Genomic DNA, 26,991 nt, shown 5'->3' with positions numbered 1-26,991 from the left:
CCTAATTTCACCATCCATAAGGGAGTCGTATCGATTAGGAAATTCTACTTAATAGTTGTTCTTCCTACTAATAAACAATCAATAAACCTTCAATAAACATTCAATATCAGACAATAACATGCGAAATACATGCAGTAAACAATCAATAAACCTTCAATAAACATCCAATATCCGATAAATAACATGCGATACAGATGCAGTAAACAATCAATAAACCTTCAATAAACATCCAATATCCGATAAATAACATGCGATACACATGCAGTACACAATCAATAAACCTTCAATAAACATCCAATATCCGATAAATAACATGCGAAACACATGCAGTAAACAATCAATAAACCTTCAATATACATCCAATATCCGAGCAATAACATGCAATATACATACAGTAAACAATCAATAAACCTTCATTAAACATCCAATATCCGCGCTATAACATGCGATATACATGCAGTAAACAATCAATAAACCTTTAGTATACGCCAATAAACAATCTACCTATTTCAAGAACAATAATTTAAACTCAATGCCAATCCACCTATTTCAAGAACAAATATTACAAAATGGGTTTGAAAACTCATTGGTGGTGCGTGCAACATGTCTTTTTGGGGAGAACTTTTACAATCCTTGAAACTGTGCACTTAATTGGTCATTAAAAGAACAAATAATATTAAAATTGATAAAAGTAATAAAACTAATACCAAATCCTTAATGGACTTCAGCATATTCAGCACCGTAGCATCATACGTATCATCTGGCTGTTCTGCTTGAGCGGAAGTTACATCAACCCATTCAAATCCATTGCAACTGGTGGCTCCCTAATTGGAGGCATCATATATGCAAAATAATTGCGTCAGAGTTAGACCAAGGTTTTTTTCACCCACATACATATTCTGGAAATGAAAACTTACATAGGAGGTTAGGCACTTCCAAAATGGCTTCCCTCGATTTTTTTTCTGATTTTGAAACCCGAAGCACCATTGCAGCTCCACAGTACGGACACCTCTTTGTTTGAGCGGGAGATGAAGACGAAGACATGTTGAATCTTCTCACTTGTACCTTTTCTCACTCAGATCTTCTCACTGAAACCTCTTCGGACTCATACCTTCTCACTCAGATCTTCTCACTCAAACCTCTTCGGACTCAGAGCTCTCTCATCTCTGCCCAAATGCGATTATATCCTCTTTTCTGTCTGTGGGTGGGTTGGGCATGCTTTCGACACATGTATCGTCAGATATGGGGCACCGTTTACCCCATAAACCAATATAATATTTAACTACCAAAACCCAATATGAAAATTGAGGGAAAACTGCCCTAAACCCTATATTATTTTCATTATATTTCATTAAACCAACTAGTTGGATAAACATCCATCACATTTTAATAACATTACTACTATATTTCGGTGTGGGAAAATGAAAAGTTATGTGATGGGACGTTCTGTGACTAGTCAGTAATCCGTCACATTTGTTTCATTGACATAAAAAGGGCGGGAAAATCCTAAAAATGGCTATGCATATAGGTTCTTAATTTACTTTTTGACTGTCTGACTTTGCATTTCGATGATATTTTCCTTCTCTTCTGTTTTTCTCTAGTTTTAGGGTGTTGGTTCAGTTTCTTTAAAAAGGGTCAAGTGAGAAAAACCTCAAGTGGAAACACATTTTCCAAACGGTACAACAAACACACCCTATAACAGAACCAAAACCCCATCTATTCTCATTTCTCCCCTCTTCCACTCCTCAAATCATTCCATTCCAAAAAAATAGAAACACATGAATTCCAAATATTTCACTACAGTCGGAGGAAAGAGAAGGAAGCATATCCATTTGGAGATGCCCCAAGCCTTCATCCCGGAGTTGGCTTGGTTTAAAGTGATGTTATACGTGGCAACCCAATCTTCAGAAGATCTCTTCCGTATGGCATCTGTGTGCCCATTATTCCGGACGTTGGCAAACACTCCACAAGTGTGGAACACCATTTCAATGGCTAAGTACCCAGATCATCCTAGCTGGTACCACGCTAATCCTGCGGTCCAGCTTTTCTTGCAACAATGCAGAGCTTGCGAGAACCCTGAGTCGATATTTAGAGAGGCGTTCGAAGTGTTTTTCATGCATGGTAACGTGGAAGCGTTGTATGGGATGCGCATCGCAGCCACGGCAGGCCATATGGAAGCGACATATATAGTTGGACTTCTTGGCATGTCTGGAATTGGTCAGTCAAAAGAGGATGCATTAGAATTTTTGTGTTCTTTGAATCAACGTAACAACATTGATATGAAAGGAACCAGGGATGCTTTGAGACGAAGATTAAGCCGAGTTTGGAATGTTGCAAGACATATCGTAGATATGTTTTACTATGGGAACATTAAGTTCAATCATTGCAGCGCTTGTAACAACAACGAATGGTGTTTTGTTATTGAAGGCTGGCCTACTGAAGCAAAGATAAATCCTTCGTTCTGGACTTGTTGCAATCGATGCAAATGGCACCGTGAGAGTGTTTTTTGGTTCAAGGTAATGCGTGTGTATGTTGTGCCAGGGAATCCATACCCTTATAATTAGTTGTAGTATGTTTTTAAGGTTTTTATGCTTTCTGGACTTGCTTCTCTTCAGTTCTACGTTGGCTGGCTACGTTGGCCAAATGTTGGGTTTTAATGTATTTTGTCTGGTGTTTGTGCAGTCATAAACCGTTTTATATATAAATCTACGTATATATATTTGTATACTTGAATGCTTACTGACATCAGAGATGGGTAATATGATATTTTACTGACATAGATATTTTGCCCAACTACAATCTTAATATTTGGTAAACGAAAAGGCGTGCATGGAGTGAGCTGTCTGTTCACCAGTGCTTGGAAAAGACATTTTCCCACTTATCATATCCTAAACTAATTTTTTTCTGATGCCATACAATGGTTGACATGTATTTTTTTCATTTACTTTTTCAAAACATCCCTTAACCCTAATAAAAATTAGAAGTTAAGAAATTGAAGAAGAGAGAAACTAATTGGCACCTGAAATGGTCTTTTCGCATAACAAAATTACAAAAAAAAAAAAATTAAGGGTCAATAAAATTAATAAATATAGAAGGTAAAAAGTCATATAATAATAATTTAGGGTAAACAACAATATCCTAATAATTTAGCGTCACCACGAAACAGGGGATTCAGTTAGAAAGATGAAGCCTCAATGAATTCGTAGCAATTTTCGGAAGTTTTTTTTTATCATTTTTGTGTTTTTAGTTATGAATTTTGTAAGGCAAAACAATAAAATAAGAATTTAGGGTAAAAAGCAAGAATGTTTGGTTGCAACTGACGTACACTTGTGCAAGTGGTGAAAGGTATGCACTGAGATCGCACCATATGTCAACTTGCGATTATTTGGGGTTTTTTAGTGCAAACAACTTGAACAAATTGTAATAAATAGTCGGAAAATCGTAAAAATGCCCCGAAAATTACTCCGGCCTCCTTGTGACGTTATAAAACTAGAGGAACCTATAAAGCATCCATTTCGCAATGAAAAAATCCAAATTGTTTCAGAGAACTGACTTTCCTCTTAACCCTAAGTATATATGTTTGTTCACTTTAACAAGTATATTTCCTTAATATTCGTTATATAATTTGTAATAAGACAAGAAATAGTTTCCTTTCAAATATAAGGATGTAACATAATCTGTTTTTGTTTTGTTATAATAATGTACATATATAATAATTGCACACTGCTTTGAAGCCATCATTGCAACTGCGCCTAGGGCTTTGAACATGTCAGAGGTATTCAATAAGTAGTCCATATGCAACTGCGTCTAGAGTTATGAACCGTCACAGGTATTCAATAAGTAGTCCATCGGGAATCAGTACAAAATATCCATCATGTCCAATCACATAAAATAATGCCATACTTTTTTGAAAAACCTCACACCACTCAAGCAATTTTAAAATATTAGTGAATATTTGTCCTAGTCTATATAAGTGATTATATATTCACTCTGCATTTTTTTCACAGTATATGTTAACTTTGAGGGATTCCACAAACATATAATATAAAGGAAGAAAACAATAGTAGGAGATGAACCAGTACAAAAAAACAATAACATAACCTTGTCACAAACGCACTCACAAATGCTTTTCCATAAACCTTGCCCTAACATATAATAAATAAAGGCAACATTGCATATGATGCAACCATGTCCAAATCTGATACGTGATCACACAAAAATGGACATGGCAGCAACATATGACTGAAGTAGATGGCCACGTTGCATCACGTGTTCTCATCATTAAAGACACCAAAATATGAAGGTTGAAATCTTCCATAATAGTAAGCATCAAAATAGGTTTGAAGCAGAGTTGAACGAAAATTCCAATTCCACTGATTTGCCTCTGCTCAAACACGATAACCAAAATGGTTACTTCCCTTGGTGAGTATATTTGTTAACGTCGGAAAAGGTAATAGATGACCAATCAAACCCGGGTACGACGAGTTTTGCATAGGACCGGAAGTAGTCGAATCCAGCTTGCATCACACGCTTCTTTGACTCCACTGCATTAGATGAGTTCTTGTATTTTTGAACAGCTACACTCCGAAGTCGTTTGTGTCTACGCTTCATGCGCTGCAACTTCGCCCTATCCAGATTGGCCTGCCTTTTGTCATCTTCAATTTGGCCTTCAACAAATTCCAAACGTGCCCGTGCCCTTTGGATTTCATCACCAAGTTGAAGATGCCTCTCCTTCCAGAATCCAAGAACCCTTTCAGACTCAAAACTTCCAACAAAATGGTCATTCTGTCTAGGAATGTGACACTGCTTATCTGGTGACTCACTTGCGTGTCGAAGGCGGTCTTTGTTTGGAGGGGTGTTTATTATGCTTACATCAAACTTGGTTAGTAAATCCATTCTATGGAGGGAGAGAGTTTCTGTGGAGGAGAGAGTTTCAGTCGATGGAGAGAGATTCGGTGGAGGAGTCAGTTTTTCGTGGAGGGAGAGTTTCTATGAAGGATGTGATAGTAATACAAATAAAAAGGTTCCCGCCAAAAAATATTTGGTTGACAATGTATAAATTAATTTTTTGTCTGATACAATCTAAGTTTAATCCTAACCACTGTGGTTGGGTTCACTAACTAGATGTCACTTCCATTGAGTTTCTTTCAACCACTAACAGTGGTGTAATGAGGTTGACATGCTTGAAAAGCAAAACCTGACACCTCTTTTTAAAAATTGAAATAAAGTACATATGTTGACTACACGCAAGCTTTAGTATGTTGGTCTATAAAGCTATGTCCCCTTCCTCAAACGAAATTGCATATGCAATCCTCATCCTCTAAAAACAAATAGGATTATTCAAGCATGTCATCCTCTTCAGGCGCTAACAACACAGTCGAATATGAAAAATTGGAGTTGCAGGCTCCATTTCCACGTTGTACTCGTCGACCCCTTCCATTTTCAACATCATTTGGGAGTGAGGGGGACTCCGATGATCCATTAGAGGCAATACATGCTGTCAGTAGCAAGCTAGATTATAATTCCAGACTGATCAATTCGTGGCACGAGAAATGTGTTGAAGACGAGGCCATTCTGGCTGATCTTAACATTAGAGTTAACAAAGCGTTCTCCCAAAAGAACAAGTACTTGAAGTTGAGTCATACAAGGAAGTTGAAAGCAGAGGAGTTGGATACAGTAATGAATGATGAAATTAAAGGTTGTTTGATGGACCATATGCGATGCGAAGAGCACCATAGTGAACTGGAGATGGCATTCAACGAAGGATTCGAAAATTTCCGAGCATTTGCGGCAACTACTCATACAAGTTATAATTGGGACTATGTATCCCCTGATGCTGTGAGAGAGATACTAGACGATGGTGGTGACATGAGTGAGCATAAGCACGTCAAAGCTGCTCGGAAGAAGCCGACCAATACGACTGACTAATTGCGGCTACGGCTGTTCAGTTGGTTGGGGTGATCGTGGTATTGCTAACAGGGACCAAATAATATGCTTTGCAATGTAAAACTATCTTATGGGACCATTATGTCAGTCGTCAGTAATTCGTCAATTTTGTATGAATGAATGAAATGTTTGGATGCAGTAAATTAAGCTATACAAATAATGGGTTATTCATGGACTTTTTTCTGATGTTATACAATACTTGGAATGTAATTTGTTCTTTTTATTTTTCAAAACATCCCTTCACCCTAATAAAGGAAAAAAAATTAACAAATTGAAGAAGAGAGAAACTGATTAACACCAGAAATGGTCTATTCTCACTCAAAATAACAATAAAAATAATAATTTCGAGTAAATATAATTAACAAATGTAGAGGCTAAAAAGTAATATAATAATAATGTAGGGTAAATAATAATAAAATACTAATATAGCGTAACCATGAAACAGGGAATTCAGTAAGGAAGATGAAGTGTCAATGAGTTCGTATCAATTTTCGAAACATTTTTATCATTTTTGTGTATTTAGTTATGAATTTCATAAGAAAAAACAATAAAATAAGAATTTAGGGTAAAAACCAAGGATGTGGCCATGTGTATTGACGTACACTTGTGCAAGTGGTGAAAGGTGATGCGCTCAGATCGTGCCAGGTGTCAACTTCCGATTATTTCGGCTTTTTTTAGTGCAAAAATCTTGAAAAAAGTTAAATAAATTGTAGGAAAATTGGAAAAATGCCCCGAAAATTACTCCGGCCTCCTTGTGATGTTATACAACTGGGGGAAGCTAGAAATCATCAATTTCATAAAGAAAAAATTTGAATGCCTTTAGATAACTCACTTTCCTCTTAACCCTAGCTATCAACTTCGTTATTACTTGGTCCATCCTTCAACAACTTCAACTTCACCCGCAAACTTTTTAGAGTCTCTGACACTAGCTCACATCCTTCTTCACACATTAATGCATCCTCAACCACATCTGAAGTAAGTCGGGACATTGTACTCCGCTTTATTAAAAGACCAGGATCTGCAGAGTCTTTAATTTCGTTGCCATTTGCATTTGACACCAATACAGCTTTCGCAGTTTTCTTCCACCTTTTCAAAATATATTTATCGGGCATATATTCAATCTGGTCCCTTCTGAACAATGCTAGGATGTGCTTGCAAATAATCCCAACAAATTCAAATTTTTTGCAGCTACACGATGCGTGGTCAGAATCTTTGACATATACGACTTCTGCCACTCTTGTTTGCCAATTTTTCCTTTCGCTCACATTAAAGACAACTTTTAAAGCATCCTCTGTTTTGAGCTCTAGGAAACATGCTGTACTTTGTATTAGTTCTTTCTCAAACTTTTGAAACATTGCCCTTGTGTACAAGGTAGCCATTTGTTTGTTCATTGGCATTGGTAGAATACATTGAGCCACTTCAAATGCATCTACGTGATCAGCAGCTAACTCTTTTTGACGTTGATGGGAAAGTGCCCTCTCAAATCGTATTATGAAATCCATCAACGAATTTCTCCTTGATATGTATTGCTTGAAGAAAGCATGAGAACCTTCCGCTCTTTGGCTGCTTGACATTCCAGCGGCAAAAAAGTCTCGTGCGTAGGCTGGAACCCAAGATTCCCTTAAATCAAACATTGAACTTAGCCATTGATGGTCAGTCAAACCAGCCTTTGTAACCACAATATTCCACTTTGCATCAAACTCATCCTTATTGTCAGTATCCCATATGGCTTTCTGAAATTCACGCCAATACTCCTTATAAGCAGAATGTGGTAACTTAACATGGAACTTTGATGTGATGTGCCATATGCAAAGCCGATGAAATGTAGTCGGGAAGGCTATTGAAATCGCTCTGGTGATGGCCGCATCTTGATCTGTAATGATCGTTTTAGGTTCGCCACCTTGCATGGCTTTCTTAAACTCCTCAAACATCCAAATAAACGACTCAGTCGTTTCCTTGCTAAAAAATGTGCATGCTAAGACAATTGTCTGACCATGGTTATTAACTCCCAATATTGGTGCAAATGTCAAGTCGTATCGATTCGTGTTGAATGTGGTATCGAATACAACAACATCTCCATACAACCGGTATGCCCGTCTAGAAGTTGCATCTGCCCAAAAACATCGACTAAACCTGTCTTCGCCATCTCCCTCAATCTTGAAATAAAAAGCCTCATTTTTTTTCTGTTCAGCCATAAAATACTCGGTCACTAGTTCAACATCGTGGTTCCTCAGCTTCCCATTCACACTACATTCAAGATTGTAAATATCCTTTTTGATAAAACCGATTTTATCCATTCCTCCGGATTGCACCTCGAAAATACTTACCTTCTGATGAATGGGGATATTAACCGAACCCAACTGTTTTGTAAGTACTTTTGTAGAATCCGAAATACGACGGTGTGATCTCAATAAATGCACTCTTTCTGAGGCTGTCATCTTATGATTGTGTCCCTCTGCAAAAAGAGAGATGGCATACTTCTTGCTCCCATTTGTCTTCACAACCACAATCTTAGCTTTGCAATTGCATCTACTTATTCCCCGCTGTCTTTTTCTCTCCCGAGTTTCATCTTTCCTGTATGCACCTTGTTTGCAACAAACAAATTCTTTCCTCAGAATCTCTTTCTTATTTGTCCCCCGAAAGCTGGAATGAAGTCGAATACCAAACCCAGCCAAGAATGCATATCTGTTATAGAAATTATAAGTGAGGTCAAGCGAGTCGAACTTCATCCCAACCGTTGGTGTTTCCTCATTTCTTACTTCAGGAATGTAAACCATCCCATTAGCTGTTACACAGTCATCACTCTCTGAGCCCCCAGACATTTTACCCACATATATTTTTGAACTACTTCTATATCACTGCATAGCAAATATTAATTCATTAATCAATCATTACTGCATTACAACATATCAATGCATTCCACTTACACAAAACATTGCCCAAATTGACACAAAAAAGACGCATAGCCTAGCTTGTTTGTAAGAGCCATTATTACACAAAATTTAATAATAGTTACGTCATCTCTTGTGCAATAATCTGGAAAAAATAACATTAGAACCAACATGTTCAACTAAGAACACAAATGTAATTCAAACCAGCAATTACAGAACTTCTCCCAATATCCTCTCCAAATGCTTACTTCTAATGCCATTAAGCCTAAGTTTAGGATCTTTTACCTACATTTTATAATTTCCCACCCCCACCAAAAACAATCAACTAAATATATTAAATATTCATATGGAAATTACGCATTATTGACAGAAAACTGACGCATTATTGACGGCAAAATAACACATTATTGACACCAGAAATGACGCATTATTGATGCCACAAATGACGAATTTCTCACCCTCACAAAAAACAAACCAAACCCAATAAAATCAATCCAGCAACAGTAAACTTACCTCTCAAACTCAAGCGGGAGCTCCGAAGTCAATCAGCTTAAGAGAATGTGGTGGACATTAGAGAAGACTCTTTGGTAGTGGAGACTCCATCTCTACCACAATCGAGGAACAAATGCTGCTGCGGCGTCTAGCTACAGAACCAGATATGCTACTTTGCTTTCATCTGCAATCTCGTGTGCTGAACGAAAAAGAGAAGGGGTTTTCACTTCAGCCATAGAATCAAAACAGGGCAATAGCTAGATAAGAGCCATTAATCGTCATACCGAGGATGCCATAGATCGCAGGCCTCCCAAGGAGCTGATGACAATGGAGCGACTATAGGGTTTGGGAGCTTTGGATCTTTCTAATTCTGGGTTTGCGTTACATTCAAAAACAGAGGATTGTGTTCTTGAATTTTTCAGAGAGGGAAATATCTTCAACTGAAGTTGGGTTTCCAACGGGTCAGATTTCAACCCGGTTCTACATGCACCCTCTTTTAAAAACTCACCGTTGGATGAAATCCAACGGCTCTAACATACCCCTAAAAAAAACCCCTTATAACTTTCCCCTCACTATAGAAGCTCCCCTTGACTTGTGCCTTGGAATTTGGGCCAAAAACCTAGCCAAAGGCTAGTGATACGTCAGCAATTCTAATGGGGCATGGGCTGAGAATTTCATATATAAACAATTTCGCTCTCCACACTTCAGCCAATTTACTCGTGACCTTTGCCGCCCATAAATCCCATCCAATTCCAAGTGGATAAATGCTTGACACAGATAGAAATATTAGTAGTAGGTGGTACCGTACTTCGCCACCCCTCCTTAATGATGGTGGCACAGTCATCATCTGTTGTCCATTGCTCTTCAAATTGGAAATGACTTGGTCCCTTACGACGCCTGTCATCATCACCAGGCTGCGAATCTGGCACAAGTAAAATAGGTTGATGATTAGAGCAATATACCACAAGGTGATAAGTAGTAAATTGCCAAAACCCCGATCCAACCGCGAATGCACATTGGCTTCATATTTTCAATTATTCTCCAAGTAAACGAATATCCCACAAAATCAAACTGTATCAAGTTATTGTCCCCCACTGTGTTCTGAAAGTTCGCTATGGGCTCATGGACCACTTTTTTCATCAACAACTAGAATTTCATTAAAATCACCACATCACATCCATGGACTGTAGTCCACCTCACTCAAACGACACAGAAGTTCTCAAGAATGAGGTCGTTGACTGGGATCGGGGTGTCCATATAACCCTGTCACTCTAGTGACATACATATTAGGCTAAGTAACTTTAACATCAATTTGATCTGTAGTTGTAGAGGAGAAGAAAAAGACCACATGTAATGTAATCCTTGCTTCCATAGTATACATAATCCACTAGAAATATCATCGCAGGGGACAAACAGCACACTGCCAACGCCTAATCTCTTAGCCAAACCTCCCATTTAAATAGCAATCATTCGAGTTTCAACAAGAAAAACTATATCTGGCCTTTTATCCTGAAGAAGACTCTTTAGATCACAGAACGTTTATTAGTTGCCAAGCCCCTAAACATTCCGACTCAACATTATCATAGGGACTGCAGAGGGGGCGAAAGAAGAGCTGCCTCCCCTGTAGTAGCATAAAGCAATATTGCAGCATGCGAAATTTCCAGGGAGCTCATTCAATGCCTAACTAGTGCTACAATGCTAATCAAAGGCCAAAACTTCCCACCGAACCCCCACAAAAACCACCAGCATGCCCCATTCAATGATAGAGCTACGCACCTCTCCCCAGATTCAGCGAAGACAACCACCCTTTTATCACAATTAGATTAGGAGGAAATGCTAACGGCAAAGGACACACGAAATGGGGAGAAGACATGCAAACTAAGAAACCCTAGCTATTACACACACGAGAGTGCGACTCTAGTTAAGGTTGGACCTTAAACAAAAAAAATTATTCCTTATTCTTGTAAAAACAAGGTTTTATAACATTATAAGTGTTCCATAACATTGTAAAGTTTATGCCTAATCTTGGCTATTGGCTTAGTGGGTCCCATGCCACCTACTACTTTACCAAATGTAGAGAAGCTGAAGCTGTCTCCTCTACTAAGGAAGTTGGTGAGGAAAGATTCATTTGGAAAAATATCATCTACCGCTTTGGTTGCGCATAATCGTTGGTCATCGACAATGGACCATAATTTATTGGTGTAGGGGTCTTTTCCTTCCAGCAGCAAATGGGCTGGGCTGCTGCAAGGAGCAATCTGATGCAAGTGTCCCCTTTGTATCTGAGTTCGAAGATTAAGCCCTAAAGATGTCTCGAAAGGGTGATGACGCCTTAGGAAACTCCTTGGTTATCTTTACCAATGAAAACAACACCGAATTGCAAATAAATCTTCTAGCTTGGCATGAGTGATTTATGGCATGGGAGCAAAAATTATCATGGGTTTAGCACTTTAGAAGAGAGAGAGCTGTGGGTTCCTATGAAGGACAAAGGTTATAATGGAAGGAGAAATGAGTTCTAAGGAGGTTTGATGAAGAGGGAGAAGGATTGTGAAGAGTTTTGGGTGACTTTCGCAGTTTCCGGCAGCTTGGCAGTGACTCTGTCAAAGCTTCTGCCAATCTGGCAAAACAGGGGAAATAAAGGAAAATGGAGAATGATAGCACGAAAATTCCTGAGATTGCAAGTGAGAGAGAAAGCTTGCTCTCTGAAGGTTGTGGGTTGTGTTTATTTGTTGGGTAGAAGAAGCCCTATTTATAGCTGCTGGGATTTGTTCTTCTCCAAGAAACCCTAATGGTTTCTTCCCCATCTAGCTAAGCTTTCATCTTCCTTTCTTCTCCTCCTTCTTGACTTACCTCATGGTGGCAAAATCAGCTTTGCCCAATCCCACAAAATCAGAGATTTTTGGGAGCTCAATGTTTCTTCCTGCGACTGCTTCAGAGGGGAGCTTCCATTTTCACCCATCTCCTTTCTCTTCTTTCTTCCTCTTTCCATGGCCAAATCTGATGAAGGAAAGAAAATGGGTGCGCCTGCTGGTTTAAGGGCTAGCATCCTTCCCTGCGTGCCAATACCCCTTGGTCTCTTGGATGCTTGCACTTGGAACTTGTTCCTTAGCCTCCCAGCAGCCCTTCACATGTGGATTCCCCAAGCCCCTGCGTGATTTTGTCTTTCAGACGAATGCCAAGGCTGGTGTTGCTTTTTTATTCTAATTATATGGGCTTTTTAAGACAACCACATGATCTATCCAATGGATGAGATGGCTTTATCGAATGTTGGGCTTTTTTGGTTGGCTTATTCTAATTGGAGTAATGAGCTATTTTGGTTGGGCTACTCTAGTTGAAGCAATGGGCTATTTTCCCTCTTGTGCTTACCCATGTTTGGGCCTAAGAAAATGGGCTTGAGTCCCGAGGCCCCCAAGCGACCCGGGACTTCCATTTCTTGACCCATCAATGGGCCCCATGACAATTTGTTACCATCCATACCACAACCCACTCAAGCAAGCCCCGAGCATTCGAGTGGCTTGGGCCCACTTAAGCTTGTAGTGCGATTGGGTGTGAAATAATAATTTCCCGCTTGGCATGACATGTCGCTTGGCATGCTTTTAATTATGACGCTTGATAGGATAATTGGCATGGATTTGCAGAGCTAAATGCATCTTTATAATTTTAATCTCAATTTCTAGCATGACAGATTTTTATTTGGCAAAGCATGCATGGTGTGGCTTGTGCATGGCAGACTTTCGTGTACTCCAAATCGGGTCTTTTTCCAATAATATATCGTTTTGGGCTAGTAATTTATTCGGGCCCAACCATGGATTTTTTGGGCCTCAACAATTGGCAAGCAGGTCACTGGATTCTTTGGAAAGTATGGTACAAAATAACATTTATCAACTCCGAGATATCCATAAGGCAACGGCCAAGTAGAGGCCTCCAACAAAATAGTGCTCGACTGCTTGAAAAAGCGATTGGAAGGAGCCAAAGGAAAATGGGTAGATGAGTTGCCCAGAGTACTATGGTTTTACCGTTCCACCAAGAGGAGGTCAACTGGTGAAACACCATTTTCCTTAGCCTTCGAAACAGAAGCAATCATTCCTCCTCACATTACTGTCCCACCTATGTGCATTGAGGTGGGTAGCATTGATAGACATGCTTGAAGAGGAACGAGAAAAATCTATTATAAGAGTCGCAGCTTATCAGCAACTGTTGATGTTCTACTATAACAGAAAAGCCAAGATCTGACAATTTCAACTTGGAGATCTTGTCCTAAGAAAAGTCTTCATTACAATACGTAGAGAATGATCAAAAAAGATAAAGCCCGATTGGGAAGGCCCATACGTGTTCAATAGATTAGGGGCAAAGGAAGCTACACATTGGAAACTTTAGAGGGAAAGGAAATACCAAGATAGTGGAACGCTTATCACCTCTGAAACTACTATGCTTGAAGTCAATACTCAGCAGCTTAGTCCTTAGCTAAAGACTAAGTTCATCTATCCCACCTCTCTTCAGTCAAAGAAGATAACAAAGTTATCAAGATGTTTCAAGTTGTTCATCCAATTGGGTCATTTCAATAAAGCGATGTAATCATCTGAACATCAATGCAAGTTTGAATTTTCATTCAAGAAGTATTCATTCCTCAGTAGAGGACAACACCCTTTTCAGGGTGGGTAAATCATAAGCATTCACAAGGGAACTTAACTCAGTGACTACTTAATCCGTTAAGTTAGTCACGTGGTTAGCATATCACAAAAAGATAAATTCGAGAAGTTCTTCAACTTTGAATATTTATCTTTCCATACGATTTCCAAGGATAACATATTTTAACTCCAGTTAATTAATTTCTAATCCCACTAAGTATGTATATGTTCCGACTTAACATATTAGAAATTCATGAAGGAGGCCAATCGAGCTTTTGGACCCTCAAGTCAAAGACTCAACCCAAATTTTGGTTAAGGAATTAATTAAATTTCCAAAGCAAAGCTCCAGCAAGCCACATAAAGTGGTCAGCTGACCCAAAGTTCCACAAAGATAAACATAAACGGCTTAAGTTCAGTAGAACATATAAAGGTGGTCAACCAAGACCAATACTTGGCAAAATAAAAGCTAGCAACCTGCAAAAGGAGAAATTCTTGTTCTACTTCGGGACTTCAGCAGGATACTCCCCTTGTCGACGTCATCTTCAACTCATTCTCATCAGCTCATTCTCTGCGGCTCCATTCTCATCAGCTACATTCACCTCAGCTGCATCTTTGTCTGCAACAGTATCCTACTCATCACCAACAGGGGACTCCTCTTGGGAAATCATTTCAGCTTCTTCGTCACTGATAGAGTAAAAAGGAGTGACCCCTTTCTTGCAATCCAAATACCCCAACTTGTAAGCATCAACAACAGTTTAGATTCTTAAGTGGTCATCCAAAAAGCATCAACACCGGTGTTCATCCGATTGATTTCTATTATTTTGCAGGTAATTTTCGAGGATCATTTTAATTGGACTGAAGTTCTTCATTTATTTCACCCACGAAGAAATTTGCTACCACATATGTTGGGAGTTAATGGTTTTGTTAATTTCATGTGGAGAATGACATGGTTTAAGGAAGGGTAATGCCAGACTTACTACATTTTTATACCACATTGTGTACCACCTCTCTAATGGAGGTGGAGCCCACCAATATAATGGGGCCTACCTCTCTAATAGAGGGGATAAACAATGTGACATAAAAATATGATAAGCGTTGCATTTTCCTTTAAGGGAATGTGTAGGTTGTGCATGTAATTTCTTTTTATCTTGGATATTGAAGGGAACTGAACCCAGCCCAATCCTAAATTGGGAATAACAGCAAGGCACAGCACGGTCAGATTAGGCCAACCCATCCTAATCCTAATCTAATTTTAACCAATTTATATATTTTTTAATATATAGGAACAAAAATAATGAAATCTTAAAATTAAACGGCCCAAATTACATGGTATTAATTAAAATAATACTTTTTTGGTAAATACCATAAGGTGTCTCTGTTGGCGAGATATATCCTATTCTATTAGGGTTTTATTTATTTTTCCTTTTTGTATAGATATTATATAATTAGGATTCCTCTTATTTCCTAATTCAACCCTACTAGGGTTTGTAATCTTGTATTATAAATACCTCCTTTCGGAGAATGAAATAAGATCTGAAAATATTCTACCATATTGTTTGACTTGGCATCAGAGCCGACTTTCTGGTGACCTGTGTGTGTTGTGCCCACCCGTGTTCTACTGTGTGCCCTAATTTCTTTTAGGGTTCTTGTGCCTGTGCTGGTGCCTGTGCTGTGTTTGTGCTTCGTGTTGTGTTTGTTTCCGCTGCTATCATGGGTGATGATTCCAAGGTTGTGGTTGGTACTAGTGTGTCTACACCGAAGGAGGCACGTCCGTCGCGTGATTACTCTACCCCGATTACTTCTGACAAATTGGATGGCTCCAATTATGCCTCTTGGTCTCGTGGTGCGCGTATTACGATTACTAGTCGTCGTATGGCAAGTTGGATCAATAGGAAGAAGCCTGCTCCGTCTCTAGAGTCCGATGCCTATGCCGAATGGGAAGAAGATAATTGTCTGGTGCAGTCATGGCTTCTCAATTCCATGACTAAACCAGTTCGTGCCTTGTTTGAACATGGTGATACTGCTTTTGATATATGGGAGGCTGCTCGGAAGACCTATACTGTGACTCAAAATAGTTCTCGTTTGTTTCAACTCCGACGGCAGTCCATACTTACAGGTCAGAATGGTGAATCTGTAAAAGTGTTCTATGAAAAACTCCATGCTATCTAGCAAGAGATTGATTGCCTGCGTCCGCATTACTTTAGTTGTTCTACTGATGGGGCTCGTCGTCTGAAAGAGATTGAAGCCGATCGAGTTTATGATTTTCTTGGCGGACTTGATCCACCGTATGATGGTGTCCGTAGCCGTATTCTTGCTCTTAGTCCTGTCCCGCCTCCTCTCGAAGCCTATGCTATGGTTATGGAGGAAGACACCCGTCAGTCCGCTATACTTGGAGGAGGATCGCTGGCTCTCAAGGTTGACCCAGCTCGTCAACGACCGGTCGCCCAGCACGACGCGACCGGTCGCTCTCCGTCCAGAAAATTTGGTTCTTCTATTGGGTCTCGTCCTTTTGGCTCTACTCCTAGCTCTCTTGAAGGTCCGCCTAAATGTCGCCATTGTAATGGGAATCATTACTCTGAGAAGTGTTTTAAGGAGCATGGTTACCCTGATTGGTTTGCTGACTACAAAGCTCGTATGTATGGCCCCAAGGCCACTTACACTGTGACTCCTGATGAGGCCCGTCCTTTGGCTCCATCTGCAAATCTGTGTGCTTCCGATACTATGCCAGGTATGGGTTCTACTACTTGGATAATTGACACTGGTGCTTCTGATCATATGACTTATAATGATAATATGTTTGATGAGTTGTCGCATAACCCTCGTGACCCCTATATTACTAGTGCTAATGGTTTACCTTCCCCAGTTACCGGTGAAGGTACCATCCATCTCACTCCTTCTTTACCTCTGTCTCATGCACTCTTAGTCCCCAATATTCATTGCAATTTGTTATCTGTTGGGCGTTTACTTGATACACTTAACGCGTCTGCTACCTTCTATTCTACCCATTGTTTTTTCCAGGATCTCAGGACTCACGAGAAGATTGGGCATGGTAAACGGATAGGGGGGTTGTATTACTTACAGTTGCCGGCTGCAGCAGTTCACGGTTGTGTCGCTAATAAAGCTCCGAGTGGCAGTGTCAAAGACAAGCAACAACTTTGGTTATGACATCGTCGCTTAGGACATCCGTCGTTTGGTTATCTTAGACATTTGTTTCCTTCGTTATTTAGTTCGTGTGATGAGTCTAGTTTCAAATGTGAGACTTGTGTAATGGCCAAGAGCCACCGTACTGTTTTTCCCTTAAGTAATAATAAAGCTGCTTTGCCTTTTGAGTTAGTACATTCTGATGTCTGGGGTCCTGCTCGTATGACTTCTCATGGTTTCCGTTGGTTTGTTACGTTTATTGATGACTGCACTCGCTTAACATGGGTGTATTTGATGAAGAATAAACATGATGTTGCCTCTATTCTTCCTGACTTTTGTGCCATGGTGTCTACTCAGTTTCATGCTCGTGTTAAAGTATTTCGGACTGATAATGGCGGTGAATATGTGAATCATACCTTGACCCAGTTCTTTCGTGATCAAGGTATCATTCACCAAACTACCACTCCATTCACACCTCAACAGAATGGTGTGTCTGAAAGGAAGAATCGTCAGTTACTTGAAGTTGCTCGCTCTCTGATGTTGGATATGTCTGTTCCTCATCATCTTTGGGGACATGGTGTCTTGGCCGCCGCCTACTTGATTAACCGTACTCCTAGTCGGGTTCTTGATTTCAAGACCCCACTTGATGTGTTGTGTGCTCATACTCCTCCGGTTTCGGTCTCTAACTTACCTCCGAAGGTGTTTGGGTGTGTTGTGTATGTTCATGTCTACTCCCATCAACGGAGTAAACTTGATCCTTGTGCTCTCCGTTCCGTCTTCATTGGTTATTCTACTACTCAGAAGGGTTATAAGTGTTATCACCCGCCTACTCAGAAGGTACATGTCACTTTGGATGTCACCTTTCATGAAGAAGTATCCTATTATGTTTCTCCCTCCTCTTCAATTCAGGGGGAGAGGGGGAGAGAATTGAAGAGTTTCGGAGTGGAAAATATGGAAGATCTTGGACCTGAAGAAGGAATTTCTGGCGCACAGGAAGCGACCGGTCGCAAGGATGACACGACCGATCGCGAACGAATCTGTCTGGATACGACCAGTCGCGTAGAAGTGGGCGACCGGTCGCGAATGGATCTGCTTGGAAACGACTGGTCGCCTGCCTCGTCGAGCGACAACAATACCGATACGAGTGACACGACCGGTCCCCAGGAATGTAACGACCGGTCGCCAGATGATATTTTTGGATTTTTTGAGCCTATTTCAGAAGGACATAACAGTGATACTAGCGACTCTCGTGCAGATGAAATTGATACAAGACCCCCCTCTGCCCTGCCATTGCCTCAATCAAGTCGTGATAATGAGGTACTTTCTGGTGATGTGCCTACCTATTCTTTGCCCCCACGTACTACCCGTGGGAAACCTAAAGTGCAATATTCTCCTAATATACATGCCAAGTCTAAATATCCCATTAACCATTATATGTCAACTCATCGTTTATCTAAGTCATATGCATCATATTTGTGTCAATTATCTAGTGTATGTGTGCCAACTAAGTTGCAGGATGCTCTATCTGATTAAAACTGGGTAGATGCAATGCATGTTGAGATGGAAGCCTTTAACAAGAATGCTACTTGGGAGTTAGTTCCTTTACCAAAAGGAAAAAAGGCAGTTGGGTGCAGATGGGTGTTTACTTTGAAGCATAAGGCTGATGGTTCCATTGACCGTTACAAGGCAAGATTGGTAGCAAAAGGGTATACTCAGACATATGGAGTGGATTACACGGAGACTTTTGCTCCAGTAGCTAAGCTCAACACTGTACGAGTACTCTTATCCTTAGCTGCTAATCATGACTGGCCGCTGTTACAATTTGATGTCAAGAATGCGTTCCTCCATGGTGACCTCAAAGAAGAAATATACATGGATCCTCCACCGAGTATCCTTGTGACCGCTAAAGAGGGTATGGTGTGCAAGCTACTGAAATCATTGTATGGATTAAAGCAGTCTCCAAGAGCTTGGTTCGGAAGGTTTGCTGCATCTATGAGGAAGTCTGGGTATGTACAAAGTAATGCAGATCATACTTTGTTTCTGAAACGTCGCAGAGGTAAATTGACAGCTTTAATAATTTATGTTGATGATATGATTGTAACTGGAGATGATCAGGTAGAAATACAGAATCTTCAGAAATATCTTGCGTCTGAATTTGAGATGAAATCATTAGGTGACTTGAAATACTTTCTTAGGATTGAAGTTGCCAGATCTAAGCATGGTATTTTTCTATCCCAAAGAAAATATGTTTTGGACTTGCTTGCAGAAACTGGAATGTTGGATTGTAAACCCATTGATACTCCTAGTGAACAGAATCACAAGTTGGGGTTGTATCCTGATCAAGCCCCTACTGATAAGGAGTGCTATCAACGGCTTGTGGGAAAATTAATTTATTTAGCTCATACACGTCCAGATATTGCATATGCAATGAGTGTAGTGAGTCAGTTTATGCACTCACCGAGTGAAGATCATATGGGTGCCGTGACACGTATTTTGAGATACCTCAAAGGGGCTTCTGGCAAGGGGTTAATGTTTTTCAAGTACGGTCATACAGATGTGGAAGGGTACACAGATGCTGATTGGGCAGGTTCAGCTACAGATAGGCGCTCAACATTTGGGTATTTTATGTTTGTTGGTGGCAATCTTGTTACGTGGAGGAGCAAGAAACAAAAGGTGGTGTCTCGATCTAGTGCTGAGGCCGAGTATCAGGGAATGGCTCATGGTGTATCTGAGTTACTATGGTTGAGGAGATTATTGAGAGACCTTGGTTTTGGGCCTAAGAAACCCATGGATTTATATTGTGACAATACGGCTGCGATTGCAATTGCTCATAACCCGGTTCAACATGATCGTACAAAGCATGTGGAGGTTGATCGAAATTTCATTAAAGAAAAGTTGGATGCGGAGATTGTTTCCTTTCCGTTCATCCGCTCAGAGTATCAGTTAGCCGATGTTCTTACGAAACCTGTTTCTACAAGTATCTTTCGCAACTCGCTTGACAAGTTGGACATGCACTATGCCAAAAAAGGGCTTTAGCAACGGATAAAATCCGTTGCCTATTACAGATAAATACCGTGGTATTCAAGCCTGTTGCCTATTACTATGTAATAGGCAACGGATTTTCTCCGTCGCTGTTTGTCACTTACTGCATCAGATATTTGGTAAACTCCGATGCGTAAATGAATTCCGGGTGCCAAAAAAAAGGTTGACTTCTGACACCTAAACCTGAAACAGCATCGGTAGTTTCAAAAGGGGTGAGGCTAAAGAGATCTAACAGCATCAGTGACATCTACTATGCTGATGCTTATTATCAATTACAACATCGTAGAAAGAAATAATGGTGTTGTGAATTATATTATACATCATCGCTTTTTTAATTTTGCAGAAGTAAAAAGCCTCCCATAGTGTTGGTGATTACATAAATGCTAATGCTACTTCTCGTTGTAGGCATCAGTGATATAGATGTCTGGTGGTTGTTTTTATCTTTCAACTTCAATTATTTCTGGAAAACTGAAGTTGTTACAAACAATAGGCATCACTTATGTAAGAAAAGGGTAGGTATTTTGCTTGTTTCACATCACACTTTACTTAGTTACTGTGTTAGTATTTAAGAAAGGCCTCATTTCCAAATCATGTTGTTTTGCCATTGCTCATAAAAAACATATATATATAAACAGTAATTTAAATATATACATACTTGTCTATATATATAAGCAAAATACTTGAATGATCCACTTGTCACATCCAAATCACAATTTTTCCAGCCCCACACCACAAATTATCCATACTTGTCTATATATACGCAAAATACTAGCTAGAAAGACATGTAAAATGAAGGAGGAATGTTTCGTTCAATTAAAAAGCCATTATAGGACATGAGTTGCCAATTCTTCTCGCACCTCATCCAATTCCATATAGGTGTACGTGTCTTTCCATCTAGCTCTACACTGAAAAAAGAAAAAAAAAAGCATGAAAAATGTAAACACAAACAGCAGAAATATGAACATAAGCTTAAAAAGTGCAAGGTACTAAATTTGCTTAAGATATGTTGTCACTTCAAATTTACCAAATCATATTGGTGAACAAGAAAAATCTAATTTGTCAACCAATCTAATTAGATAACAAGAAGCCATTAAATGGATCTCACTTCATGTTTCAAAAAGGAATTAAATGATTATGTGATGGAGTAGAGAGTAAGCCAAATTTTTCTGTTAAGAGTAAGTAAGATAAGAGTCAATGGTGAACCATATGCAACCAGACCTCAGCATATCAAGTGAGAACAAAAAGAAGAAAAACATAATAAGAAGAATTAGGATATGCATTTAGATATAAAGAGACATAGCATATGCAAATTTGGCACAAAAACAAAAAGAACACACAAATCAATTATAGACACATTTAACTCAAATGCCAACCATAATTAGTCCCCTTGGTGATCTCAAAATGCACAAGTAAATGCCCAAAGTTTCAGGCCAAAACACTTTCCTTTTCGTACCTATTAATATCGGCGATCAAGGGCATGGCATATATGCTAGAACTAACTTCAGTTATATGAATATAAAAAGACAACACTTAGTTTATAAGTTCTTAAATTTTGAAGATAATTACTTACCCAAAAGTTTACAAGTTCTTAACCTTTTGAAGGTAATTACTATCCAAAACGAATATACAAAAAGAAACAATAAAAGTAAAGATATGCCAAAACCTTTGGTTATTTTTCAAAATACCTTTACTCGCTGAAGTATAATAGAATCATTTCTTCTCTTTTTTAATGGGAAAAATGACATTACAAGAGGAAGCTGTATTCAGATTTCTCAAACTTGAATTACCAAAGCAATGATGAGCATACAATAGTAATATAATATGTGTTCAATCTTAAGAAGTTAGCCCATCTTGAACAACATAGAGAAAAAATTAGGTCATTATCTAGATTTGGTATCCTCTTCATGTTTTTGACTCTGGGCAACTTCAACAAAAATCAGCCTCCCATCAACCATCTGGACAAATTTTAACAAAAACTTCGAAAGAGAAAAACAAGACTGAAGGTGTTCACAAAAAAATACAATTTAAAAACATATGACAAAAACAAAAACTAGGAAATTTGATCAACGAAAAACACATATTCAGTACATAAAAGATTAGAATGCGCAAGTATAAGGGGTATATGATCTGCAATTTGGCACAAAAACAATTATAATATGAGTCAATTTACCAAATCAGAACAAAGATGTGTTAGTTGAATGCCAAAATAGTACGATCACCGCACCCTAATGCTTCACTAACAAAATACCAAAATGGCTGTACTTTTAATAATTTAAATGCAGCTCCAAAATGAAATATCCTGCCTTTTCATCTCAAAATTATACAGAAGCTAACAAAACTGGCACATCAAGTGAAAACCAAGTATATTTTTACTCAAACAAAAAGCAACAGAAGAAACAGAAGAGAAAGAAAATAAACCTGTATTGGTAGGAACAGCCCTCCAATTTCCAGGACCATGTTCTTGAATGTAATAGACCAAAATGATATCTTCTTCGGGAGTCCAAGGTCCTTTCTTGACCCCTTCTTTATCACAGCAAGGAGGCCTGCCCATTTATAAAAATAAAATTAAAAATTTTAACCATAGGGAAGAAGGAAATTACCCTGCCATTCATGGCCTTCAAAGCTTTTTGTGCCTCAACATCTGACTTGTAAGTGACAAAACCGAATCCTTTGGGTCTTTGAGTTATACGGTCCACAGCCATTCTAGCAAAATATACAGTTAAACAAAATCATCACAAAGGTAAAAATCAGTCAGTAATTTCCACAAATTACAGAAGAAAAAAAAAAAAATCGGAGCAAATTAATAAGAAACGTAGAAATACCATCTGTAACATCTCCAAAAGAAGAAAACAGTCTCTTGAGTTGTTCATTATTAGTGAACGATGATAATCTTAAGCAACAAACCCAAGAATCAAAACAAGCATTTTAAACAAAAAACCCTAAAAATAGATTTGAGAGAAAGAAAGGGAAAGAGAGAATACTGTTGACGAAGAGCTGCGAAACTCAATCTTTTGGCCATCTCTGTGTCAACCCAAATCCCAGATATCTACTTTTTCTTTGAGCATGCAATCTGAAGAAGCAGATTTAACATTTATAGGAACATATAGGAAGAAAAACGAGATCCAGACTCAGATTGGCTTTTGGCATCGCACCAAAGGTGTCCAGTGGAGAAACTAGAAAGACTCTACTAAAATTTGAAGGTTTCTCATGCACCAAAGGCGACCTTTCGAAGCTCGCCGCGGCTGAGGGATGGGCAGGGGTGGCTGGGCTTTAGCCCTGAGGAAAGCACCGTCCATGGTCGGAACATCTGAGAGAGAAAGAAGCAGTGATGGAGGAGAGAGAAGAAATAGAGAGTTTGAGAGGGAGAGGAGTTAAGGCGAGAGTTTGAGAGGGATTGAAAAAATTGAGAGGGAGATGGAAGTTAGGGCGAGAGTTTGAGAGGGATTGAAAAAATTGAGAGGGAGATGGAAGATAGGGCGAGAGTTTGAGAGGGAGAGGGTGAAAAATTTTGGACTAGAGTTGACTACCCTTTAGGCAACGGTGGCTTTTTAAAAAAAATGTACCTCTTAAAAAAAAAAAAAGAGGCAAATCACTTTAGGCATCTATGATTATGAGAGATGATGCTAAAGGGAATCAAAGGCATCGTCATAAAAAACCAAAACTTCATACTCATGTCTTTGTAGCTGTTTAGTATCGTTATTTATAAAATCGATGCCTGATGTGCTAATAGCATCGATTTTCGTTTTACCGATGCCTATGTAGTGTTGCTGAAAGTGAAATTGGGCATAGTGATGCGTGACGTCTTTGCTCCAACTTGAGGGGGAGTGTTGGCGAGATATATCCTATTCTATTAGGGTTTTATTTATTTTTCCCTTTTGTATAGATATTATGTAATTAGGATTCCTCTTATTTCCTAATTCAACCCTACTAGGGTTTGTAACCTTGTATTATAAATACCTCCTTTCGGAGAATGAAATAAGATCTGAAAATATTCTACCATATTGTTTGACTGTCTCCACACCTGAAGGGTGAGATTAATCCTTGCTTGGGGTTCGATTTGTCTCTGGCCACAAAGTGCTTCCAACAGGTTTCGAACCCTTGCCATTGAGGCACCAGGTAACTCGCCAGTTGAAAATGGCAGTTTGCCAACCGCACCACACCTTGTGGTTAAACTTAAAACAATACGTTTTTTGTAAATTGCTAGCAGGAATATTTCTCAAACGTAATAATTATGTTTATTATCAAAAATTGGACAAGTTTTAATTTTAATTATTATACAAAATGAACGCAAGAATGGAACATAACTTATATTCTGGTTACCACAAACCATTATTTCCGAACACTATTAGGGGAATAGTTCGATACCACACCATAACAAACAGTAGCCAATAATACTTTTAAAACTCAAATATGATGTACCAACTCCTATAAATAGCACGTCCACCTCTCATTTTATAACTGCGACCAATAAGTTCACTTATTTCAGTATTATTAAGACACTTCTTGTAATCACTGATAGAAAGATAACTAGTACATTCAATTGTGCCAAAAATACTTTTGTTGTTTAATATATCTCGTGTGCCCTGAGCTTTCAACGATCCAAATAAAGCTCTAGAGATCAATACGTTGAACAACTCATGGAGTCTTTCTTTAATTAACTGGGGATTATTAGGTTTTCTAAGAATGTTTTCTTAGAATATTTTTAGAGAATGAAAACAAAAAAACAAATTTGCATTTTCAGGAAATGAAAATGTGTCTGGTAGTACACTTTGAAATAATAAATGTGAGTTATTTTTATGAAAATGTTTCCCATAAGAATGAAAACAACTTTTTCTGTTTTCTACAAGTACACATGAGCTTGTTTTCATTTTATGAAAACATTCTCAATGTTTTCTGTTTTTGGGCCACCGAACGTACTTTTGCCTCATTTTTGTTCTCTGAAAATGAAAACAACCCCTTAAAACATTACTGAACGGCCCCTTAATTTTTTTTTTTAAAAGTACATGACATCGAGTAAGGCATTGCAAGTTTTTTAATTGTTTATTTTTAAAAAGGGTAAATTACTCAAATGGTCCTCAAACTTATACTCGATTTACATTTTGGTCCCTCAATTAAATTATTCGTTCAAATGGACCATCAACTCTATATTAATCGCTCCATTAATCCTACCGTTACATTATGTTAATGTTGTCGTCAAATGTAAGGGTAAAACCGTCCATAGCCATCCTATGTTCACCAAATAGGTGATAATGTGGTGATAAAGGGGTGATACATAGGTCAAAAGTCTTATTTACCCCAAAAAATGTAGCATGTGCTGCTCACATGACTAAATTTAATAGAAAATGTAACGGTATGACCAAAGTGCCAATTAATAAAGAGTTGGTGGACCATTTGAACGAATAATTTAGTTTATGGACCAAAATGTAAATCGGGTACAAATTTGAGGACCATTTGAGTAATTTACCCTTTAAAAAATATGACTTTGAGTATTGCGATGGGACATAATAGTGTATTCTTTTTCTTTTTCTTTGCGTTGAAGGCAATCAATTAAGAAGATTAAGTATAATAGATTGTGATCTGATTTTGGCCATGACCTAATAGGAGATTGCTCCCTTCAAAGGTCAGGTTATGCTCATATAAAAGGAGAGGATGCCTCATAGCCAAAGACACAACTTTTCAACAACAAACTCTACACTAAAGCCAAAGCTTTCAATCAAAGACACTTGTCTCTCTATTATTTTGCTTTGCCAAACCTCCTTGGTATCGATTCCCAATTGACTTCATCAGTTGAAGACCATTTTGGTTTCACTCTCGCCTTGTTCTAATCCATCAAAACCACACAGTTCTAATCCTTACTCGTTCGTCACTTGTTCCTTAGTTCTGCTTTGAACCAGAATTGATACAAGGAGATCGATCTGTCCATCTGCTTTCATTCATTTTCACTGTTTTATTTATTTTTATTGTCCTTTTCATTGTATTAGAGGAATTATGAATTCCTTATTTGTCTTAAGGCATAGAAAAGAACCTCATTTATTTAGTTTACCATTTCAATTCATAATCTTTTAATTAAAGTCATTTACTTGGTGCGCAAGTTTTCATATTTATTTATAATTATTTATATTTCCGTCTATTAAATAAATTACTTGCTAATAGTCGCACACTCGCAATTCACATTTTCCCAAAGTCTGCTATAGGGCTTTGTTGACATTTTCAGGATAGACAATAGCTCCTCCGATATTTACTTTTAGAGATTTTCAATATCTTAGAAAATAATTTTTTTAAACATTTCTTTTTGTATCCTTTAATCTAGAGTATCTATAATCTTCAATTTAATTTTGTCCAAACATACCCACAAATGTGTGTGTATATATATACATATGCTTATTTGAGAGATTCTTGTAGCCCAATTTACATTGTATTTCAAAAATCTAAACATCTATCTAGTAAAAATTCTTTAAAGATCATCAGTACAAAAAGTCACTTGAATTCGAAATCATTTGACCACTCAATTAAAATTTGTCATTTTAGTACTTACTTGAAACACCGTTCGTCTTTTTGGGGGTGACAAATAGATGTATTAATGGTTTCCAATTTGTCTAAGTTTTTGCAAGAATGATTTATGAATAAAGATTTGAAAAACAAACTTGGTCATGGTGATGGAGGAAGTGGAGTTGGTGCTGGTTTTGATACTAGTGGTGGTTATGGAGGAGGAGGTTGAGGTGTTGGAGGTGGTACTGATGGAGGTCAAGGTGGTGTTGGTGAAGGTGGAGGTGGTGGTGGAGTTGGAGTTAGTGGTGGTGGAGTAGGAGGTTGAGGTGTTGGAGGTGGTGTGGGACGTGGAGCAATACAAGGAA

General features: G+C 38.6%; 2 protein-coding genes and 1 long non-coding RNA gene across 3 annotated transcripts; 1 reads left to right on the top strand and 2 right to left on the bottom strand.

The window, feature by feature from the left end:
• The first annotated feature begins 1,838 nt into the window (after positions 1-1,838).
• On the top strand, positions 1,839-2,564 carry LOC148296347 (uncharacterized). Its single transcript, XM_088248493.1, has one exon. The coding sequence runs from the start codon at positions 1,839-1,841 to the stop codon at positions 2,562-2,564; it is 726 nt and encodes a 241-aa protein (XP_088104619.1).
• A 4,307-nt stretch (positions 2,565-6,871) lies between these two features.
• Positions 6,872-8,768, bottom strand: LOC110760258 (protein FAR1-RELATED SEQUENCE 5-like). The gene is made up of 3 exons (XM_088248492.1): positions 8,149-8,768; positions 7,212-8,043; positions 6,872-6,886 (listed from the first exon to the last, which is right to left on the bottom strand). The coding sequence occupies exons 1-3, from the start codon at positions 8,766-8,768 to the stop codon at positions 6,872-6,874; spliced, it is 1,467 nt and encodes a 488-aa protein (XP_088104618.1).
• Positions 8,769-20,745: 11,977 nt separating this feature from the next.
• On the bottom strand, positions 20,746-23,666 carry LOC148296346 (uncharacterized). The gene is made up of 3 exons (XR_015833474.1): positions 23,119-23,666; positions 22,556-22,840; positions 20,746-21,042 (listed from the first exon to the last, which is right to left on the bottom strand). It is a non-coding gene; the product is annotated as an uncharacterized LOC148296346 (long non-coding RNA).
• Between the last annotated feature and the right edge of the window lie 3,325 nt (positions 23,667-26,991).

This window comes from Prunus avium, chromosome 2 (genome assembly GCF_965620075.1).
Source record: "Prunus avium chromosome 2, drPruAviu1.hap1.1, whole genome shotgun sequence".
NCBI lineage: Eukaryota > Viridiplantae > Streptophyta > Magnoliopsida > Rosales > Rosaceae > Prunus > Prunus avium.
Note: the sequence above shows the minus strand (reverse complement) of the source record. Positions and strands in the feature narration are given on the sequence as shown.

Coding starts and splice junctions, on each gene's coding strand:
- LOC148296347 (XM_088248493.1), top strand. CDS start 1,839: ATGCCCCAAGCCTTCATCCCGGAGTTGGCTTGGTTTAAAGTGATGTTA.
- LOC110760258 (XM_088248492.1), bottom strand. CDS start 8,768: ATGTCTGGGGGCTCAGAGAGTGATGACTGTGTAACAGCTAATGGGATG. Junction 8,044..8,148: donor GATGTTGAACTAGTGACCGA/GTATTTTATGGC, acceptor TGCAACTTCTAG/ACGGGCATACCGGTTGTATG.